Raw genomic sequence first — 23,020 nt, 5'->3', positions numbered from 1 at the left:
TGACTGTCATCTATGGGAGCATTAGTCTGGTATGATCTACTTTCCTATGACTCAAAACATTCTAATTCTGTATTAATTTAACTATCCTTCTTCACCATCCCCATTTTTTCTTCTAGGAAGAATGGAGATCAACAGAAAACTTCTAATATTAATAATAGATTTTATTTCCTGTATGGATCACATATGGTATGTATTATTTAGGTCACTGTAAACCACTGGTGAGTAGTAATGGCTTAATTATTAATTTCTTAATGGTGTCTTTCAATGAGCAAAAGTTTTCTAATTATAATAAAGTATAATTTATCATTTTTTTAGTTGTTGTTTTCTGTCACCTTCTAAGGGAACTTTATCTATCCCCAGGTTAGAAAGATATCCTCCTATGTTTTTCTCTAAAAGCTTGTGGCTTTAGCTTTTATGCTTACATCTATAATGCATTTTGAATTAACTTTTGGTATGCGTCATATACACACAACATAGGTGAGTTGCAAAACCCTGAGTGGAAAAAAAAATGCAAAGAATACATGCCATGCAATTCTACTTACATGAAGTTCTACAGCAGGAATAACTCCGCTATGGTAATAGAAATCAGAACACCGGTTTCCTGGATGGGAGAGAGTAGTGACACAAAGGGGCACAAGAAAAAAGTTACTGGGGTCATGGAGACATCCTGTATCTTAACTGAAGTGGTATTTACATAGACATGTACATGTGTAAAAAACCCAATGAGCTGTACACTTAAATTGCATGTGTTTTACTTCATGTAAATTGTACTTCAATTAAAAATGTATTATAAAAAAAATCCCAAGTAAGGAAAAGAACTGCAATGATCCTATGTTTTTTTTCCCTAAATGGGACAAAATCTAGTCCCTTGGTATTGACAAAGAGAAGCTACTGGCATATGAATTGTTATGATTACAAGTATCTAATTCTTTCATCATCAAAAGAGAATCTGATGACATCATCACTCCCAGAAGACTGAAATAATAAACAGGTAAACTGGGCAGTGCCGTAGAACCAATACCAGGTTATCTGATTCATGATTTTTCAAAGGTCTCAGAATGTCCTGCTTGAAAACAGCCCACTTGAGATTTTCCACATGTCTTCCCAAACCACCATACTGTAAATATTAAGCCTCTAAGGAAGAAACTACATAAAAGTCCTATGTGATCTTAGGAAAACAAAAGGTAAGAGTTTGTCCTTAATTTCAACCAAACTGAGCCACATTCAATTCCTTTTCTGCACACAATTTCATAAGTGCATAGACTGAGTATCATAAAGGAGCTTTATAAACTTCATGGCAAAATTCCAAGGTCAAAGTACAAATAATCTAAAAATTATAGTTCAGCCTCTAGCCCATACTTGGAATCAATTTTATATTCAAATACTTTTGAGGAAGAGCATCTATTTTATGCTGTTATTGGTCCTATCACCTATTTGGAATGATCGTCTTCATAATATTAATTCATTAAAAATAAGTTCCTTTACAACTATACCCCTCTTTAAAGTCCAAGTAAGTATTTTCACAATTATCTCTTTTCTTTGGAACCCCACCCTGTAAGTTAGGCCGGGAAGTGGCATTTGTATTTTGATTTTCTGTAGGAAAAGCCCTGTGCACTCTAGAAAAGACAAACGAAGGTTGTAAAATCTCTTGCATCAAGGCTGGCTTAGACCAGCTAATGTCCTAGCTAGCTCCCACAAAAAGTGTTCGACTCAACTCTATTTTCATATAAAGAGACATCCAAGGACGAGATGTGCCTCAAATCCTAGTCGATATCTGTTAAATCAGCTGGTTTATGTCATGGGGAATCACAATTCAACACAGCTTATTCTGTATACATTGTGTACATTGTGCTATATTTAATCTACTTTTATCTGTTTCTTTTTCCTCTCAGGAAAGGATGAAATATGGAAGAAAAATAATTCAATTGTTACTATTTTTATTGTTTCTCTGGGCTTTGCACAGACAGTATCATTTCAGGTAATTTTTAAAAAATTAATGAATATTTTATTCTGGGGTTTGGTAAGGATCTAGTTTGTCAGAAAGGTGATAGGCTAACCCCCTGAATAAATAAGCATCCAAATGTATCAATCCAATATACCCAGAAATATCCAAATGGCATTCAGATCTATTAGCATAAACATAACCGTCAGCATAAAAGTTCTTTGTTTCTAATGTGATCAAAGCTAAACATAATTTTTGTAGGCTCATATGTGTGAGGAGAAGCAATGTAAGCTACCAAGATAGTGACCATCTAATTATGGCAGTTAGCAAATGTTAGAGAAACTGCCATTTTTATTTATTTATTTTTTATTTTTTTATTGTTATGTTAATCACCATATATTATAAATAGGTGGCTTCTTTAAGAAACATCCCTAATATTGGTGACTTCCAGTACTATGTATGATATCTGCCCTCCCCATAGTTACATAAGTAGAAAGAATTCATTGGCAATTAGCAAATTCCATTGTTTCAATGATATTAAGTTAGCTCTTCTTTCATTCATAGCTCAAATAATTAGGTTTCCTTTTTTTAAGATATAGCATATGAAGTCCTTAACTGCAGTAATTTTTTTATCACGTTCATTACTGTATCTCTCTACCACCAATAATGTTTGCACATAGTATGTGTCTTAGTCTGTTCGAGCTGCTATCCCTCTGTGCTCTCTCTCTCTCAAATAAATAAATAAAATCTTTAAAAAATTAAATGTGGAAACCCTTTGTATAAGTTTAAAAGTAATATAATTATTTTTGTTTATCCTAAGCACAAAGAAACTACAGAAGGTACACCGGTGCTGGTAAGCCTTATTTACAAATATGCTATGACCTCTTCTTTGAGGACAAAACCTGTTGGAGGGCAGTGGGGTACCTGCAAGTCCTTGGCTCCTGCAGGCAGGGTAAACCAAAGTAATTTTACAAACATACGTTGGAGATGCTCATGTAAGGTCAGAGGACTAGGAGTACTAGGAGTGAGAAATGGTTAGGGGAAACGTGTGATGGGAGCCAGAACCCAGCTTCCAGGAATCTTGGGTCTTTTAAAGCTCTGGGAAATCACACAGGAGTCAAGTTTTGGTTAAAAGATTCAGGAGATTGTTATTAACCACAGGCCACCTACAAAATCATACTATCAGACCGTACGCAGAGAGGAAAACTTCCTTAAAAATTGTGCAAGACCCCAAATCATAATATGTTCTTCGATTTCTCCCTGCAGTCATGGGAACCCACATAGAGAAGTAAAAGAAACTTTCTGATGCTTGTTGTGTCGAAGAGCCTTATGTCTCTGGTGGTTCCATGGTGTACAACACTCTCACCAGGACCGTGACTCCATATGTGGGTGAGCTGCTCTGTGCATGAAAATAATACAGTAAGATGGTTTTCATGGGCAGGGTATGTTTCCCCTCTATAGAGCCATGGCTAACAGGGGGCAGTAACTCTCAACCACCTGAAAACAAAAGGAAAATCCCTAGACAAAGGAGGGAACATGCAAGGGAAGTCTGCTGCAGCAGAGGCTGGGAGAAAGAATGATTTAATATGTTTTCTGGTAAAATGTACACAATGCAACACAATCTAACAATCGCTCTATCATTAATATTAGCTCTCCTTAGCATCAGGCTTACACATATGGCCTTAACACACTAATTCTCAGCATCCAAAGGCTTTGCTGTCAAGGAGGCAGGTGCCTGTGTAGAAGGCCATGGTCTCAGTCACACCCTGGACACTGCAGTGCTCACTCATGACATACAACTCAGCTCCACAGCTGCCCAATCCCCTCCTGAACTCAGCCCGGGATCAACTCTCCAAAGATAGGCTAGCTAGGGTGCCGTTAGAGTGTGTAGCAGGGAGGAAGTAAGGACTCAGGCCCAACTATTTGTCTTCCCACCTGCTGTGTGACTATGGACAAGATAATAAAAACTCTTTGTGCCTCAATTTCCTTATCTAGTAAAATGAGGATAATAATAATGACAACAATACCTATATCATAGAGGTGGATTAAATTAGATAATACTTAGGAAATTATTCCATAAGTATTAGCTATTAATGAAGGGAATCTAACCTCATCCATCAGGTTAGAGTATACTTCCCTTAAGTAGGGATATTTAACAGGAGACCTAAAGGCTATGTGGGAATTAACTGGTTGAAGTCGTGGCGTGTTTAAGGAAATTTAAAGAGGCAAGTGAGTCTGGAAAATTGTCACTGTGGGGCTGGGTAGGAGACGTGGCTGGAACAGTGTGAAGGGTCAGATCACGCAGAATGTCATGACCATATAAGGAATGTAGATGTGATCCTCAGGACAATGGGAAGCCACCGAACCCTGTTAAACAGAATAATGACATGGGAACACTGGAGCTTCAGAAACATGACAGTGGAAGCACAGTGGACATATGGAGAATGGGTTGAAAAAGGCCAGGGCAAGGACAGGCAGAGGGGATCACAGTGTTAATTACGGGGGATGGGAATATGGAGGCTCATACTTCTGCCTTGCCAATCCAAGTGATAAGGCAACATATGAAGGGAATATGAAGGGGACCTACTCTGGGGAAGACAGGATGATTTTCACATTAAACATCTTGATCTTGTGGCATCGGTGCAAACTTCAAGTGGAAGACTTCAGAACACAATTGGATGTCTGGGTCTTAAATTCCCAGGAGAAGTCTAGCTGCACATACAAATCTGAAGCCACAGGAAAATGCCTGCACGCATGTCAACTGATCAAATAGAAAGCCTAGGTGAAACCTTCAAACCAAGGGTCCTGAGCAGATAGGATATTTAAGGCCAGAAAGTAGGGTTATATTTCCGTTGCAATAAAAGGGGGGAAATCAGTGCTCAAGATAAATTTGGAGGCAAGGTGGCAGAAGATTGAGGGAGCTTTCATGTGATGACAGCTATTTCTCTATCAATGAGAAGAAGGAGAATGAACATTGTGGAAACACATAAAGGTTTCTGGGCAGCCCAGAGACTGGTAAGTCGAGGTAAGAAATCATGATTTTCCATGCCACTCCCATCAAAGTTCATCATTGCTTTTCATATACTGCTTCACGCTTATCTTGCACTTTACATCATATTATAACATAGCCCATGATTTGCTAGACACTCAGTTGCCTCAAACTCAAATAGATACTGTGTGATTCTTTGCATTATTCCTCCTGATAGGTTTGTGGATACTCAATCAAAAGAATTAGAGCTATCAGACTGGTTTTCTCCCAGGTAAGAATTCCCAATCAAACACATGTGAGATTGATCCATAGATTGTTCAGAAGTTAACAGATGGCAACAATACCACAAACGGCATTCCAACTGTTGGATGGCAGGTGGATCTTTGATTACATTTTAAAAAATAAGCAGTGGCCAAGACGCATTGGGAATGGACATTAGGGCCTACATCCTCCATAAATAAGAGTGTGGGATGACAGAAACCCAAAGGCCCTAAAATTATAGCAGGTCAAACTGTGAAGGGTATATCTGAGATCTTTTGGTTGATTCTCCTCATTTCACCAACGAGGGAACCATAGCCCAAATCAGATAGATGGGCCATCTGTGCACTTCTCACTTTAATATGGTGGCTTTCCTCTGGCCTCTCTGCCTCTCTCTCCTTACTACACCCACCAGTCTTTCTCCCTGGTGCTGCAGGGTTTCAGGACTTGTCCTAATTAAAACTTTGCAAAGAGATGTCCAGTTAAGATCATGATTGGATAATGGTCTGTGACTCATCCTTCCATGATAGCCTAACTTTTATCAGATCGAATCAGGACACAGAAAGCACGCAGATTATTTTAAGAGAGAATTTAATACAGAGCATTGTTAACTAGCATAAAGTTGTTAACTAGGTAACTTGAGCTTAAACTCATGCACTCCACTGTGCTAGTATCTCCGAGCTCTTGAAAGGCCTCTTGGGACAGAGAACCAGCCCTCTAGGGAAGGGTACCATGAGGCTGGGTTTGCAAGTGTTGGAAAAGCTGAAATCTGGATTCAACTGCTGGTCTGGGAAGGAACTGCTAATATGGTGGTGTGGCATTTGAGGGAACAGGAGGCAGGCAAGGGAGCCCACTGGAAACAGGAAAGAGCAAGTTCCTTTTTCCTCCAGGCTTGTAATTTTCCTCCAGCGTGCCCTCTATTAGCAGAGCCTCACAGGGTGCCCGCTGTGGCTCGCAGAGTCCCAGCTCAGCACAATAAAGCCGAGTATAGTGGGGTGGGTTTAGTTACGGAAAGATGCTAGCTTAATAACTGGCACAGGATCCCACTAACAAGTAAGGCATATCCTTGTAACTCAGGGTGATGATTCATCCCAACAATTGAACAAAGGAGAAAACCATATAATCATATTTATACCCAAATAAGCTACGGATAAAATTCAACTCCCACTGCATTTCTTTTTCTTTTTCTTTTGTCTTTTTTTTTTTTTTTGCTTCGAGGCTTCCTTGCTCCTTGCCTGCTTCTCCCTCTACCTGCCTCTCCCTCTGCCTGCCATTCCCCCTGCTCGTGCGTTCTCTCTCTCTGAAATAAATAAATAAAATCTTTAAAAAAAAAAAAAGATTTGTCAATTTTGTTGATATTTTCAAAGAACCAACTTTTGGCTTCATTAATGTTAGCATTTTTTTCCTCTTCCTCTATGTCAGTTGTCTCTGCTCCAGTCTTTATTCTTTGTTCCTTTGCTTGCTTTGGGTTTAGTTTGCTATTTTTTTCTAGTTCCTTAAGGTGGAAGGTTAGGTTATTATATGATATCTTTCTTCTTTTGTAATATAGATGTTTACAGCTATACATTTCCTTCTGACTATTGCTTTTCACTGCATCCCATAAGTTTTGGTATGTTTTATTTTCGTTTTTATTCATCTCAATGTATTTTTAAATTCCCTTTGTGATTTTTTTCTTGACCCCTTGGTTGTTTAAGAGTGTGTTGTTCAATTTCCACATATTTGTGAAGTTTTCAAATTTTGTTATTGATTTCATTCCATTGTCAATGAACAAGATAGTTTGCATGTTTCCAGCCATCTTAAGTTTATTGAGATTTGCTTTATGGCTTAACATATGATCATTCTGGAAAATGTCCCATGTGTATTTGAGAAGAATATGTATTCTGTTGTTGGTAAAATGTTCTATGTGTATCTGATTCTTTCTTCTGCCTGCTCAAATCTGCTGTTGGGCAAGTTTTTTAGGGCAAGTTTTTGTTTGTTTGTTTGTTTGTTTGTTTCAGCTATTATACTTCTCAGCTCCAGAATTTCTATTTGGTTCCTTTTTATAATTTCTATCTTTTTATTCACATTCTCTATTTGTTAAGCTATTGTTCTCCCAGTTTCCTTTAGTTCTTTGTCCATAGTTTTCTTTGGCTTTTTCAGCACATTTAAAATAGTTGGTTTAAAGTCTTGTTTTAGGGCGCCTGGGTGGCTCAGTTGGTTAAGCGACTGCCTTCGGCTCAGGTCATGATCCTGGAGTCCTGGGATCGAGTCCCGCGTCGGGCTCCCTGCTCAGCGGGGAGTCTGCTTCTCCCTCTGACCCTCTTCCCTCTCGTGCTCTCTATCTCTCACTCTCTCTCTCTCAAATAAATAAATAAAATCTTTAAAAAAAAAGTCTTGTTTTAGTAAGCCTAATGTCTGGGCTACCCTAGGGACAGTTTCCCTATGAGTGGACCATACATTCTTGTTTCTTTGCATGCCTCATCATTTTTAGTTGAAAATTAGGAATTTTGTATATTATAGTGTGATCACTTTGGAAGTCAGATTCTCTTACCTCCTAGAGTTGTTTGTCTGTTTAGTGACTTTTCCAAACTATTTTTTAAAGACCATATTCTTTGTCTTGTTTGGTCTGCGAGGTCTCTTTCCTTTAGCTTGTGGTCAGCTAGTGGTTTGACAGAGATACCCTTAAATGACTAGAGCTAGAGTGATGCTGATGGTGGTGGTTGGGGGGGTTATTGGAGAAGGAGAAGATGAAGAGATGGAGGCAGAGGAGAAGGGGGAAGAAGAAGAAAAGAAAAGAGAAAAGGAAAGAAGAAGAAGAAAGAAAAGAACCCTTTTACAGTCTTTGAAGATTGGTTCTGTGTTTGGACTCTCCTTCAACACAGCCCAGCTATTTACAACTCTGCCTTAGCCTTCACTTCCTGCTTGCACTGAGTCTAAATATCATCCAGAGGTGAAAGCTTAGGATCTTCAAAAATCTTTTTGGAGCACGTAACCTGCCCTGAACATGTGCATGGATTTCCTAACTCCTTGTTATACATAGGATCTTATCAGGGCCTTTACTTTTCCAAAGAACTCTCTTCCAAACTTTTCTTCCCCAGGCTTTCAGCACATCTAGTGTTTATCCAACTGTAATTTCTTGCCTCAGTTGGCAGGGGCTTGTTCCTTTTTAAAATGTTTTCAAGGACTGCCCTCCACTTACCCACTTTTCCATTTTGAGAGAGTTCTGAGTTAAGCAAAACAAAGGAAAGCACTAGCAGTCCAGTCCTTTGAGGAACTCTCAGGTCAAAATGAACAAACACAATTCCTTCGGAATTAGATCCACTCTTCTCCTCCAGAAGCAGGTACTCACACTGAGAACATGATTTGCTGTTTTCAAATACCACTGCCATACTGGCAGGGAGTTGGTGTAAGGCTAAGTTAAAATACCACAAAGCTTTCCTTCTCCTATTGTGTTGTCATCCTTTTCTTGATTTACCTTTTGCTTGATTGCTCTAAAACTCTGGAAGGTAGCCAAACTTTGGCTACCTTCCAGAGTTTTGACAAAGTTGTTTCTGACAGTATGCAGTAACATTAGCCTGGCAGCATTTTAGAATATGAAACTGGAAAGGTCATTTTTTAAAATATGGTCTCTGAAAATAATTAGTGTCAAAAAGCCTAAGGCCAGGAGATTTTGTCCAAATACAGGAGATATTGCTATTTTAGACTTTGGGTGACATTTTAACTGTGTCCTCAAAGACCTTGGAATCACAGTATAACTAATTTGTAAGGTACTTTTGTAATGATCTGGCCATTTCTGAGAAGCTGTTTCTCCAGTCTATCATAACCATCAAAGCTTCGAATTAGGAGTAAGGAAATGCTGCAACCAGACACAGGCTTTATACATTAGTAACATCTACGGCAGTTTTTTTTTTTAACTACTACAGTTTTATTAAAAGATATCTTGTTCATAAGTCTTATGTCTTTCTTACAGTGAATACATGAACCTGTCTACCACCAGCTGGTCAGCTCCGGTTGTATGGGATGGCACTTTCAATGAAGAAGTATTGGAAGAGTATTATGAAAAACATAAAATTACTGTGGGATTGACGGTATTTGCTGTGGGAAGGTAGGTAATGCCAAATGTCCTTTACATTCAAGCTTTTTATTGTAGAAAATGGTAGATTATCAATAATCCCACCTCAGGAATCTAGGAAAAGTGGGACAAAATAATGCCAAAGTAAACAGAAGTAGGGAAATAGTAAAGATGAGAACAGAAATCCATGAAACTGAAAACAGAGAAGCCATAGAGAAAAATCAAAAAATCAAAAAGCTTTTTCCTTGAAAAAAAAAATCAATAAAATTCACAATCATCCAGGAAGTCTGGCAAAGAAAAAAAAAATTGACAAAAATTACAAATATTAGGAAAGAAACAGGGTATATCACCTCAGACCTGGCAGACATCAAAAGGATAATTAGAGAATACTAACTCTACACACATACGTTTGAAAACTTAGGTGAAATGGACCTTGAAAACACTATCACAACCCACCCAATGTGAAATTGACCATTTCAATAGCCCTATATCTGTTGAGGAAACAGAATTAATAATTTTAAACACTCCCAAAGTCTCCAGGCCCAGATGTTTTCACTGGAAAATTCTACCAAATATTTAAAGAATTAACATCAGTTCTACATAATCTTCAAAAAATCGAAGAGAAAGGAACACTTTCCAATTCATCTTACGAAGCAAGTGCTGCCCTCATATCAAAATCATACCCCGGGGGGCGGAGCAAGACGGCGGAGGAGTAGGAGATCTGGATTTCGTCTGGTCTCAGGAATTCAGCAGAATAGGGATCAAACCATTCTCAACACCTACGAACTCAACAGGAGATTGAAGAAGAGAGTAGCAACAACTCTCTGAACAGAGAAGCGACCACTTACTGGAAGGTAGGACGTGCGGAGAAGTGAATCCGAGGCGATATTCGGGAGGATAGACGGTGGGGGAGGGGGCCTCCATCGGCCGCTTCTGGCAAGTGCTAGAGCAGCAGAGCACAAAATCGGAACTTTTAGAAGCCGGCTCCGCTGAGGGACGTCGCTCCAGTGGCTAAGCGGGGGTGGAGCCCTCGCAGGACAGTGTGGTCTCAGGACCCTCGGGGTCAAGAAAGACCGGGGGTGCCTGAGTGCGGCAGAGCTCCCAGGTATCGGAGCGGGGAAGCCGGCTGCAGAGACGGAGCCGAGGCGCGGGCTCTCAGCTCGGGGTTGCCATAAACTGTGATCCGCGGCCCACTCGGGCCACTGCTCCTCCAGCAGGGACCCAACAAGCGGCAGAGCCGGGGAGACTCCCCTTCCTCCCCCGGGAGGAGCGGCGCGGGAGCACACCGCAGGGATCTGCTGGGTTTGGAGACTCCACACGGGGTCGGGAGCCAGAGATAGAAACGCTCGGTCACAGGCCGGGTGAGCACGGAGTGCGGCCGGAGACCGGGGACACGGGAGTGACTGCTTTTCTCTGGGGGCGCACTGAGGAGCGGGACCCCGAGTTCTCAGCTCCTCCGGGCGGAGATTGGGAGGCCACCATTTTCACCCTGGTCCTCCAAAGCTGTACCGAGAGCTTGCAGGGAACAAAAGCTCCTGAGAGCAAACCCGAGCAGCTTGCTTAGCCCGGACTGACTAGGGCGGGGCAATTCCGCTTCCGGCAAAGACATTTGGGAACCACGGCAACAGGCCCCTCCCCCAGAAGATCAGCACAAACAGCCAGCCAAGACCAAGTTTACCGATCAAGGAGAACGGGAGAACTCCAGCGCTAGGGGAATACTGCACATAGAATTCATGGCTTTTTTACCATGATTCATTAGTTTTTCAAAGTTAATTTTTTAAACTGTTTTTTTTTTGAATTTTTCTTTTTCCCTTTTTCAAACAACATCTTATCAATCCCTTTTTTAAAAAATTTTTTTTTTATTTTTCTTTTTTAGAGTCATATTTTATCCCTTCATAGTAGTTACCCTTATTTTTGGCATATATATATAAGTTGTTCTCTCTTTAAAATTTTGAGATACAGTTTCTTCTAACAGATCAAAATAAACCCTAAATCACTGGTGTATGGCTTTGTTCTAGTCTCCTGCCTGATCACATTCTCTCCCCCCTTTTTTTTAAATCTTCTTTCTTTTTTCAAACAACTTCTTATCTTATCAATTCCTTTTATAAAATCTTTTATAATTTTCATCTTTACAGTCATCTTCCATCCCTTCATTGTATCAACCCTTATTTTGTACATATGTAAGTCTTTCTTCCTTTAAAATTTTAGGAGGCACTTTCTTCTAACAGACCAAAATACGCCCAAAATCCAGTGTGTGGCACTGATCTATGCACTAGCCTGATCATATTTGATCATATTCTGTTTTTTTGTTTGTTTTGTTCTGTTTTTGTTTGTTTTTATCTTTTTCTTTTTCTTTTTTTTTCTTTCCCTTTCTTTTCCCCTGGTTTCAGGTCTTTTCTGATTTGTATAGAGTATATTTGCTGGGGACATTGTTAACCTGTTAGCATTTTATTCTCTCATTCATCTATTCTCCTCTGGACAAAATGACAGGATGAAAAAAATCACCTCAGCAAAAAGAACAAGAGGTAGTACCATCAGCCAGGGACCTACTCAATACGGATATTAGTACGATGTTGGACCTAGAGTTCAGAATCATGACTTTAAAGATACTAGCTGGGCTTGAAAAAAGCGTGGAATTATTAGAGAAACCCTTTCTGGAGAAATAAAAGAACTAAAATCTAACCAAGTCGAAATCAAAAAAGCTATTAATGAGGTGCAATAAAAAATGGGGGCACTAACTGCTAGGATAAATGAGGCAGAAGAGAGAATCAGCGATATAGAAGACCAAATGATGGAAAATAAAGAGGCTGAGAAAGACAGAGAGAAACAACTACAGGATCACGAGGGCAGAATTCGAGAGATAAGCGATACGATAAGACAAAACAACATTAGAATAATTGGGATCCCAGAAGAAGAAGAAAGAGAGGGGCAGAAGGTATATTGGAGCAAATTATAGCAGAGAACTTCCCTAATATGGGGAAGGAAACAGGCATCAAAATCCAGGAGGCACAGAGAACCCCTCTCAAAATCAATAAAAATAGATCAACACCCCGACATCTAATAGTAAAACTTACTAGTCTCAGAGACAAAGAGAAAACCCTGAAAGCAGCTCGGGAGAAGAGATATGTAACCTACAATGGTAGGAACATTAGATTGGCAACAGACCTATCCACAGAGACCTGGCAGGCCAGAAAGGACTGGCATGGTATCTTCAGAGCACTAAACGAGAAAAATATGCAGCCAAGAATACTATATCCAGCTAGGCTGTCATTGAAAATAGAAGGAGAGATAAAAAGCTTCCAGGACAAACAAAAACTAAAGGAATTTGCAAACACGAAACCAGCCCTCCAAGAAATATTGAAAGGGGTCCTCTAAGCAAAGAGAGAGCCTAAAAGCAGCATAGATCAGAAAGGAACACAGACAATATACAGTCACAGTCACCTTACAGGCAATACAATGGCACTAAATTCATATCTTTCAATAGTTACCCTGAATGTAAATGGGCTAAATGCCCCAATCAAAAGACACAGGCTATCAGATTGAATTAAAAAACAAGACCCATCAATATGCTGTCTGCAAGAGACTCATTTTAAACCCAAAGACACCCCCACATTGAAAGTGAGGGGGTGGAAAACCATTTACCATGCTAATGGACACCAAAAGAAAGCTGGGGTGGCAATCCTTATATCAGACAAACTAGGTTTTAAAACAAAGACTGTAATAAGAGATGAAGAAGGACACTATATCCTACTTAAAGGGTCTATCCAACAAGATCTAACAATTGTAAATATCTATGCCCCGAACATGGGAGCAGCCAATTATATAAGGCAATTAATAACAAGAGCAAGAAACACATTGACAACAATACAATAATAGTGGGGGACTTTAACACCCCCCTGACTGAAATGGACGGATCATCAAAGCAAAAGATCAACAAGGAAATAAAGACCTTAAATGAAACACTGGACCAAATGGGCTTCACAGACATATTCAGAACATTCCATCCCAAAGCAACGGAATACACATTCTTCTCTAGTGCCCATGGAACATTCTCCAGAATTGATCACATCCTAGGTCACAAATCAGGTCTCAACCGGTACCAAAAGATTGGGATTATTCCCTGCATATTTTCAGACCACAATGCTTCGAAACTAGAACTCAATCACAAGAGGAAAGTCGGAAAGAACTCAAATACATGGAGGCTAAAGAGCATCCTACTAAAGAATGAATGGGTCAACCAGGAAATTAAAGAAGAATTAAAAAAATTCATGGAAACCAATGAAAATGAAAACACAACTCTTCAAAATCTTTGGGATACAGCAAAGGCAGTCCTAAGAGGAAAGTATATAGCAATACAAGCCTTTCTGAAGAAACAAGAAAGGTCTCAAAGACACAACCTAACCCTACACCTAAAGGAGCTAGAGAAAAAACAGCAAATCAAGCCTAAACCCAGCAGGAGAAGAGAAATTATAAAGATCAGAGCAGAAATCAATGAAATAGAAACCAAAAGAACAGTAGAACAGATCAACGAAACTAGGAGCTCGTTCTTTGAAAGAATTAACAAGATTGATAAAACCCTGGCCAGACTCATCAAAAAGAAAAGAGAAATGACCCAAATCAACAAAATCATGAATGAAAGAGGAGAGATCACAACCAACACCAAAGAAATACAAACAATTATAAGAACATATTATGAACAACTCTCTGCCAGCAAATTAGATAACCTGGAAGAAATGGATGCATTCCTAGAAATGTATCAACTACCAAAATTGAACCAGGAAGAAATAGAAAACCTGAACAGACCTATAACCACTAAGGAAATTGAAGCAGGCATCAAAAATCTCCCAAGAAACAAAAGCCCGGGGTCAGATGGCTTCCCAGGGGAATTCTACCAAACATTTAAAGAAGAATTAATACCTATTCTCCTGAAACTGTTCCAAAAAATAGAAATGGAAGGAAAACTTCCAAACTCATTTTATGAGGCCAGCATTACTTTGATCCCAAAACCAGACAAAGACCCCATCAAAAAGGAGAATTACACACCAATATCCTTGATGAACATGGATGCAAAAATTCTCACCAAAATACTAGCCAATAGGATCCAACAGTACGTTAAAAGGATTATTCACCACGACCAAGTGGGATTTATCCCTGGGCTGCAAGGTTGGTTCAACATCCGCAAATCAATCAACGTGATACAATACATTTACAAAAGAAAGAACAAGAATCATATGATCCTCTCAGTAGATGCAGAAAAAGCATTTGACAAAGTACAGCATCCTTTCTTGATCAAAACTCTTCAGAGTATAGGGATAGAGGGTACATACCTCAATATCATAAAAGCCATCTATGAAAAACCTACAGCGAATATCATTCTCAATGGGGAAAAGCTGAGAGCTTTTCCCCTAAGGTCAGGAACGCGGCAGGGATGTCCACTATCACCACTGCTGTTCAACATAGTGTTAGAAGTCCTAGCCACAGCAATCAGACAACAAAAAGAAATGAAAGGCATCCAAATCGGCCAAGAGGAAGTCAAACTCTCACTCTTTGCAGATGATATGATACTGTATGTGGAAAACCCAAAAGACTCCACCCCAAAACTGCTAGAACTCATACAGGAATTCAGTAAAGTAGCAGGATATAAAATCAATGCACAGAAATCAGTGGCATTCCTATACACCAGCAACAAGACAGAAGAGAGACAAATCAAGGAGTCGATCCCATTTACAATTGCATCCAAAACCATAAGATACCTAGGAATAAATTTAACCAAGGAGGCAAAGGATCTGTACTCAGAAAACTCTAAAATACTCATGAAAGAAATTGAAGAAGACACAAAGAAATGGAAAAACGTTCCATGCTCATGGATTGGAAGAACAAACATTGTGAAGATGTGAATGCTACCTAGAGCAATCTACACATTCAATGCAATCCCCATCAAAATACCGTCCACTTTTTTCAAAGAAATGGAACAAATAATCCTAAAATTTGTATGGAACCAGAAGAGACCCCGAATAGCCAGAGGAATGTTGAAAAAGAAAAGCAAAGCCGGTGGCATCACAATTCCGGACTTCCAGCTCTATTACAAACCTGTCATCATCAAGACAGTATGGTACTGGCACAAAAACAGACACATAGATCAATGGAACAGAATAGATCGCCCAGAAATGGACCCTCAACTCTATGGTCAACTCATCTTTGACAAAACAGGAAAGAATGTCCAGTGGCAAAAAGACAGTCTCTTCAACAAATGGTGTTGGGAAAATCGGACAGCCACATGCAGAAGAATGAAACTGGACCATTTCCTTACACCACACACAAAAATAGACTCCAAATGGTTGAAAGACCTAAACGTGAGACAGGAGTCCATCAAAATCCTAAAGGAGAACACAGGCAGCAACCTCTTCGACCTCAGCCGCAGCAACTTCTTCCTAGAAACATCGCCAGAGGCAAGGGAAGCAAGGGCAAAAATGAACTATTGGGATTTCATCAGATAAAAAGCTTTTGCACAGCAAAAGAAACAGTCCACAAAACCAAAAGACAACCGACAGAATGGGAGAAAATATTTGCAAATGACATATCAGATAAAGGGCTAGTATCCAAAATCTATAAAGAACTTATCAAACTCAACACCCAAAGAACAAATAATCCAATGAAGAAATGGGCAGAAGACATGAACAGACATTTTTCCAACGAAGACATCCAAATGACCAACAGACACATGAAAAAGTGCTCAACATCGCTCGGCATCAGGGAAATCCAAATCAAAACCTGAATGAGATACCACCTCACACCCGTCAGAATGGCTAAAATTAACAAGGCAGGAAACGACAGATGTCGGCGGGGATGTGGAGAAAGGGGAACCCTCCTCCACTGTTGGTGGGAATGCAAGCTGGTGCAGCCACTCCGGAAAACAGTATGGAGGTTCCTCAAACAATTGAAAATAGAACTACAATACGATCCAGCAATTGCACTACTGGGTATTTACCACAAAGATACAAATGTAGGGATCCGAAGGGGTACGTGCACCCCAATGTTTATAGCAGCAATGTCCACAACAGCCAAACTGTGGAAAGAGTCAAGATGTCCATCAGCAGATCAATGGATAAAGAAGAGGTGGTATATATACACAATGGAATATCATGCAGCCATCAAAAGGAATGAGATCTTGCCATTTGCAACAACGTGGATGGAACTGGAGGGTGTTATGCTGAGTGAAATAAGTCAATCAGAGAAAGACATGTATCATATGACCTCACTGATATGAGGAATTCTTAATCTCAGGAAACAAACTGAGGGTTGCTGGAGTGGTGGGGGGTGGCAGGGATGGGGTGGCTGGGTGATAGACATTGGGGAGGGTATGTGCTGTGGTGAGCGCTGTGAATTGTGCAAGACTGTTGAATCACAGATCTGTACCTCTGAAACAAATAATGCAATATATGTTAAGAAAAAAAAAAGAAGAAGAAGATAGCAGGAGGGGAAGAATGAAGGGGAGTAAGTTGGAGGGGGAGACAAACCATGAGAGACGATGGACTCTGAAAAACAAACTGAGGGTTCTAGAGGGGAGGGGGGTGAGGGGATGGGTTAGCCTGGTGATGGGTATTAAAGAGGGCACATTCTGTGTGGAGCACTGGGTGTTATGCACAAACAATGAATCATGGAATACTACATCAAAAGCTAATGATGTAATGTATGGTGATTAACATAACAATAAAAATTTTAAAAAATCATACCCCAAAAAGTACAAGAAAGTATTAAGTTGAACAATGTACATATTACCCATTAAAATTATAAATTTTTATAAAGAACTTCTCAAACTCAACACCCAAAAAGCAAATAATCTGGTCAAGAAATGGGCAGAAGACATGAACAGATACTTCTCCAAAGAAGACATACAAATGGCTAACAGACACATGAAAAAATGTTCGATATCACTAGTCATCAGGGAAATACAAATCAAAACCACAATGAGATACCACCTTACACCAGTTAGAATGGTAAAAAATTAACAAGACAGGAAAAAACAAATGTTGGCAAGGATGTGGAGAAAAGGGAACCCTCTTACACTGTTGGTGGGAATGCAAGCTGGAGCAGCCACTTTGGAAAACAGTATAGAGGTTCTTCAGGAAGTTAAAAATAGAGCTACCATATGACCCAGCAATTGCACTACTAGGTATTTACCCCAAAGATACAGATGTAGTGAAAAGAAGGGGCATGTGCACCCCAATGTTCATAGCAGCAATGTCCACAATAGCCAAACTGTGGAAGGAGCCGAGATGCCCCTCAACAGACGAATGGATAAAGAAGATGTGGTATATATACACACAATGGAATATTACTCAGCCATCAGAAAGGATGAATACCTACCATTTGCATCCACATGGGTGGAATTGGAGGGTATTATGCTAAGGGAAATAATTCAAGCAGAGAAAGACAATTATCATATGGTTTCACTGATATGTGGAATATAAGCAATAGTGCAGAGGATCATAGGGGAAGGGAGGGAAAACTGAATTGGGAAAAATCAGAGAGGGAGACAAACCAGGAAAGACTCTGGACTCCGGGAAACAAACTAAGGGTTACAGAAGGGAGGGGGGTGGGGGGATGGGATAACCGAGTGATGGGTATTAAGGAGGGCATGTGTTGTGATGAGCACTGGGTGTTATATGCAACTAATGAATCGTTGAACACTACATCAAAAACTAATGATGTAGGAGCAAGATGGCAGAGGAGTAGGAGACCTGGATTTCCTCTGGTCTCAGGAATTCAGCTGAATAGGGATCAAACCATTCTGAACACCTACGAACTCAACAGGAGACCGAAGAAGAGAGTAGCAACAACTCTCTGAACAGAAAAGCGACCACTTTCTGGAAGGTAGGACGCGCGGAGAAGGGAATCCGAGGCGATATTCAGGAAGATATACGGTGGGGGAGGGGGCCTCCGCCGGCCGCTTCTGGCAAGTGCTAGAGCCGCGGAGCACAAAATCGGAACTTTTAGAAGTCGGCTCCGCTGAGGGACATCGCTCCAGTGGCTAAGCGGGGGTGGAACCCTCGCGGGACAGTGGGGTCTCAGGACCCTTGGGGTCACAGAAAGACCGGGGGAGCCTGAGTGCGGCAGAACTCCAAGGTATCGGAGCGGGGAAGCCGGCTGCAGAGACGGAGCCGAGGCGCGGGCTCTCAGCTCGGGGTTGCCATAAACTGTGATCCGCGGCCCAGTCGGGCCACTGCTCCTCCAGCACCCTCCTTCAGTAGAACACACTGAGTCTTAGAAGAGTCCTGTGCAAGTGAAGGGGCACTGAAACCAAAGCCTCATTAACTTTATCATAAAAACTCCCTTGTGTGTGTTAAAGAACCCCTAAAAATCTCAGTAATTAATGGCATCGAGTGCCTCTGAAATTAGGCGTGTAGGTGGGACTGAAAACAGAAGGATAGATTGAAAGTATCTATATAGAGCATTTAGACATGAATATTTGCTACAGGGATGAACAAATAAGCCAATATAATAAAACAAATGCCCACGCAAATGTGAAAGACTATGGCTATGGCTATGACATTGTGGATCTGTAGGAAAAGACTTCCATAAATGATGCCGGAAAGAGTCGACGTCCACATGAGAACACCGCAATTGTACCTCTGTGGCATATTATGTATGGCAAGCATATACAAACATAATTCCCAGGTAGTTTGAAGACCAAAAGTTAAAGGGAAAACCATAGTGTATCTTCGTGAAATCAAGACAAGAAAGGAGTTCTTAATCAAGATACAGAAAATACTGATCATAAAGGAAAAGGTTGATAAATGTGACTGTATTAAAATTAACTTTACCTAAGAAAACATCAGAAAAACCCAAACTAGAGAGAAACCGAGAACAGACTGGAGGAGCCTAAGGAGACATCATGACAAAATGCAGTATGTATTCTGGATTGGAGCTTGGAAACTAAAAAGGCCATGAGGGGAAAAACTGGTGAAATCAAAATAAAATCTGTGGTTTAGTTATAGTCTTTAACCAGTTATAGTCTTTAACCACTGATAATTTCTTAGTTTTGACAAATGTACCACGGTTAAGATATTAACATTAGGGGAAGGTGGGTAGAGCATATACGGGAACTCTCTATAATATGTTTGCACCTGTTCTGTAAATCTAATACCATTCCAAAATAGAAAGTGTTTTAAAAATTGAGGAAAAAAGTTCTCCATTATAGTGAGAGCGCCTGACAATAACTTTTTTTCCATGTCAAAGACATCCAACTCAAATAAACCTATTGCCAGTCTTGACGTGGTCACTAGCTAAACAACTAGGTAAAGAGCCAGGCCACCCCTCCCATGAAATTCCCCTTTTATTTATTTATTTATTTATTTAAAGATTTTATTTATTTATTTTGACAGAGAGAGACACAGTGAGATAGGGAACACAAGCAGGAGGGGAGGGAGAGGGAGAAGCAGGCTTCCCGCTGAGCAGGGAGTCCGATGTGGGGCTCGATCCCAGGACCCTGGGATCATAACCTGAGCCCAAGGCAGATGCTTAACGACTGAGCCACCCAGGCGCCCGTGAAATTTCCCTTTTAAAGAAAGGCCTGGGTAACCTACATTACCGACCACTTGAGTGACCCTGCGTTTTCCTTCCTGTGCTTTCATTCTTGCTCTTGGGTTTTAAATTGTGAAACCCTAGGCCCCCCACCCCGATAAGGGCAGAACCCTCAAAGTCCCCCCTTCTCTCTCCCTACATAGGACCTCACTCTGTGACCCTGCGCTTATCTTGTACCCTCCAGGACTTGTGAGAAATAAACCTTGTTTTTTCAAAGTTCTCTGATGGTTGTTGCTGAGATGCATCTTGCAAGTGTAATAAGAACCACCAGGGCTGGTCGAGCCAACACTGGCTCTGGTAGGGGAAATGTCTGTGGGGGTCTCACCACAAGTAGCAGGGCTCAGGTGAGTCCCAGGCATTCCCAGCCAACAGGATTACTATCAAAGCCTGAGAACAAAAACAGCCCTATATTATGCCATACACAAAAATTAATTCAAATGGATAACCAACTTAATGTGAAAGTTAAAACAATAAAGCAACTAGAAGAAAACATAGGAGCATATTTTCACTACTTTGAGGAGGCAATGATTTCTGAAATGTAATACAAAAGCACGAACCATAAAAAATGTGGATAAATTGTATTTCTTTGGATTTGAGTTGCTAGTTTCCAATTCAGTAGAATATTTTAAGTGATATTTTTCATAATTTATCTTGCTTTAATTATTTAAATTGCCATAATTTTAGATATTCCAAACTAGAAAGTTTTCTTCTGACTCCATCTGCTATGTTTCTTAAAACTTAGGTCAATATTCAGAACTTATTTTTAATGATTATATAAACATTATTTGAAGCTGAGGCATGTATGATTACCCTTCCTTTTTTGAATTTACCTGAGGCCATTTATTATTCTGAGACTTTTCACTGGGTTGAGAGACCAGAGAAGAGAAAGTTTTGTTTTCTAATCCTACAATCTTAGCACTATACTAAAGGCCACAAGGCAAAATAAGAGAGACCTTGCAGATAGTGGTAGCTGACCATGCTACCTCTAACCTTTTCTGCATAACTGACCCCTCATAAAGCAAGCCCCAGACATCAATCACTGTTCTTGCAATGCCCCAAGACCTTCTTGCCTACAACCTGAAAAGCAAGTTCCCTCTTCTCTGATAACCCTGAAGACTCCAGTTCTCATCTTGCACTGGGCTCTGTGTTGTTTCCTGATCTCAACAAGTTTCATTCCCCCTCGTGGGGAAGTCCTCTTCTTTCCTATAATTCACAGAACCCCGTCATGGAGAGGAAAGGCGGATGATTTCACTTGCTTTTACACCACCTAAATACAACTCAAGAAGTATATCTAATATTTGGTTTGCTCACTAGCATGTTTGAACAAACTACAGCCAGGATAATTTAAGTAGTATGTGTTCCACCAAAATGTAAGGCAATGAACTTAGTCATTTCTTATTTGGTTCACAGATATATTGACTACTATTTGAAGAAATTTATATTATCTGCGGATGAGTTTTTTATGGTTGGCCATAAAGTCATAATTTATGTCCTGATAGATGACTTCTCCAGGATGCCTTGGATACAGCTGCATCCCCTCCGTTCGATCAAAGTGTTTGAAATTAAGCGAGAGAAGAGATGGCAAGATATCAGTATGATGCGCATGAAGGCTATTAGTGAACATGTTATGGATCATATCCAATATGAAGTTGACTTTCTCTTCTGCATGGACGTGGATCAAATCTTCATAAGGAAATATGGATTGGAGACTCTGGGGGAGTCAGTAGCTCAGTTACATGCTTATTGGTACAAGCAAGATCCTATAGTGGTGCCATATGAAAGAAGTGAGTTATCAGAAGCATATATACCTTTTGGTATGGGAGATTTTTATTACCACGCTGCTGTATTTGGTGGCACTCCCATTCAAGTTCTCGATATTGCCAGGGAGTGCTTAAAAGGAATCATGAATGACAAGAAAAACAGCATCGAAGCAGTGTGGCATGATGAAAGTCACTTAAACAAGTATTTCTTTCTCCATAAACCCACTAAACTCTTATCACCGGAATATTGCTGGGATTTTACTAAAACAGATGTTCCTTTTATTTACAATATCAAACTCGTTTGGGCTAAAAAGGATTATGAACATCTTAGGGTGACAGTGTAATTATATAGCACTTTCTTCAGGTTGCTGAAGTTAAGAGCATCATTTTGTCTTATTCCTTAGGAAATTAGCACTTGATAAATTTTACCACTAAAAAAAAAGAATCACTAACAAAATGGCAAGGCCACCAACACAGCATACTCATACTTTTCCTCATATTCATTTTGAATTGTATAAGATGGGATATAGCAGTTGCAGAATGAATGTATTGACATCAGATGGAAATACAGTGATTTCATATCCTGTGTGAGTGTTGAGGAAATATTATTTTTTGGATCACAATGAACAAAATAGAATCTCTCACAAGAAAATGAAACCTGAAATATTTTTATTGATCCATGTGGATACACATTTCTCATATTGCTTAAGAAAGGGGATTGTCTAGAGGTGTGGATAAGAAGTCACTGCAAGAATAGTAATGTTCTCTCTATGTAAAACATTAAAGACGTTAAAGTTGCCACCAGATGGACAGATAATTACTTAGGAAACTGAGTCATTCAAAAAAATTTGTGAATTTGTAGATTTAAAACTACAAAGTTGTTTGTTGTAAAAACTAATTGAAAAGAAAATAAGATACAGAGAAAATTGAAAGCCCCCCTTTACTCTCCCTTTGAAAACCTACCCTTCGGGGTGCCTGGGTGACTCAGTCATTAGGCGTCTGCCTTTGGCTCAGGTCATGATCCCAGGGTCCTGGGATCGAGCCCCGCATCGGGCTCCCTGCTTGGCGGGAAGCCTGCTTCTCCCTCTCCCACTCCCCCTGCTTGTGTTCCCTCTCTCACTTTGTCTCTCTCTGTCAAATAAATAAATAAAATCTTAAAAAAAAAGAAAAACTACCCTTCAATAATCCTTTCATAAGCATTTACATACCTACCACATGAATACACACACACACACACACACACACTCACTCACAGGCTTATTTAATATTTTATACAAACTGATTTATACCACACACATGCACACATACATGCACACACACAGATTTTATCACTAGTCACGGTCCAGTTAGGAAAACAGATACTACTATTCTCGGTGTTTTAAACAGTGGGGATTTAACTGGACATATAAAATGAGGAGTACAAAAGAGAGAGTGGA

The 23,020-nt window shown here is 40.0% G+C and overlaps 1 protein-coding gene across 4 annotated transcripts; it reads left to right on the top strand.

Moving 5' to 3' along the window:
• Nucleotides 1-264: 264 nt before the first annotated feature.
• Nucleotides 265-22,712, top strand: LOC114212739 (N-acetyllactosaminide alpha-1,3-galactosyltransferase-like). Of its 4 annotated transcripts, none has more exons than XM_028107668.2 (6): nucleotides 265-1,184; nucleotides 1,893-1,978; nucleotides 2,763-2,795; nucleotides 5,149-5,202; nucleotides 9,139-9,273; nucleotides 21,235-22,712. In XM_028107668.2, exons 2-6 carry the CDS (start codon nucleotides 1,899-1,901, stop codon nucleotides 21,926-21,928), a joined length of 996 nt encoding a protein of 331 aa, XP_027963469.1. In that variant the 5' UTR covers nucleotides 265-1,184; nucleotides 1,893-1,898; the 3' UTR covers nucleotides 21,929-22,712. The 4 variants fall into 4 exon arrangements, with proteins under 4 accessions (XP_027963469.1, XP_027963467.1, XP_027963473.1 ...); XM_028107672.2 differs by lacking the exon at nucleotides 265-1,184 and adding an exon at nucleotides 3,209-3,331 and having other exon boundaries at nucleotides 1,932-1,978; XM_028107666.2 differs by having other exon boundaries at nucleotides 265-1,978.
• The last annotated feature ends 308 nt before the right edge of the window (nucleotides 22,713-23,020 follow it).

The sequence above is a fragment of the Eumetopias jubatus genome, unplaced genomic scaffold (genome assembly GCF_037043125.1).
Source record: "Eumetopias jubatus isolate StellerSeaLion01/CBP00866 unplaced genomic scaffold, mEumJub1_p1.0 scaffold_15, whole genome shotgun sequence".
In the NCBI taxonomy this organism is placed as follows: domain Eukaryota; kingdom Metazoa; phylum Chordata; class Mammalia; order Carnivora; family Otariidae; genus Eumetopias; species Eumetopias jubatus.
The sequence above is the reverse complement of the archived record's forward strand: the minus strand, read 5'-3'. Positions and strand labels throughout refer to the sequence as shown.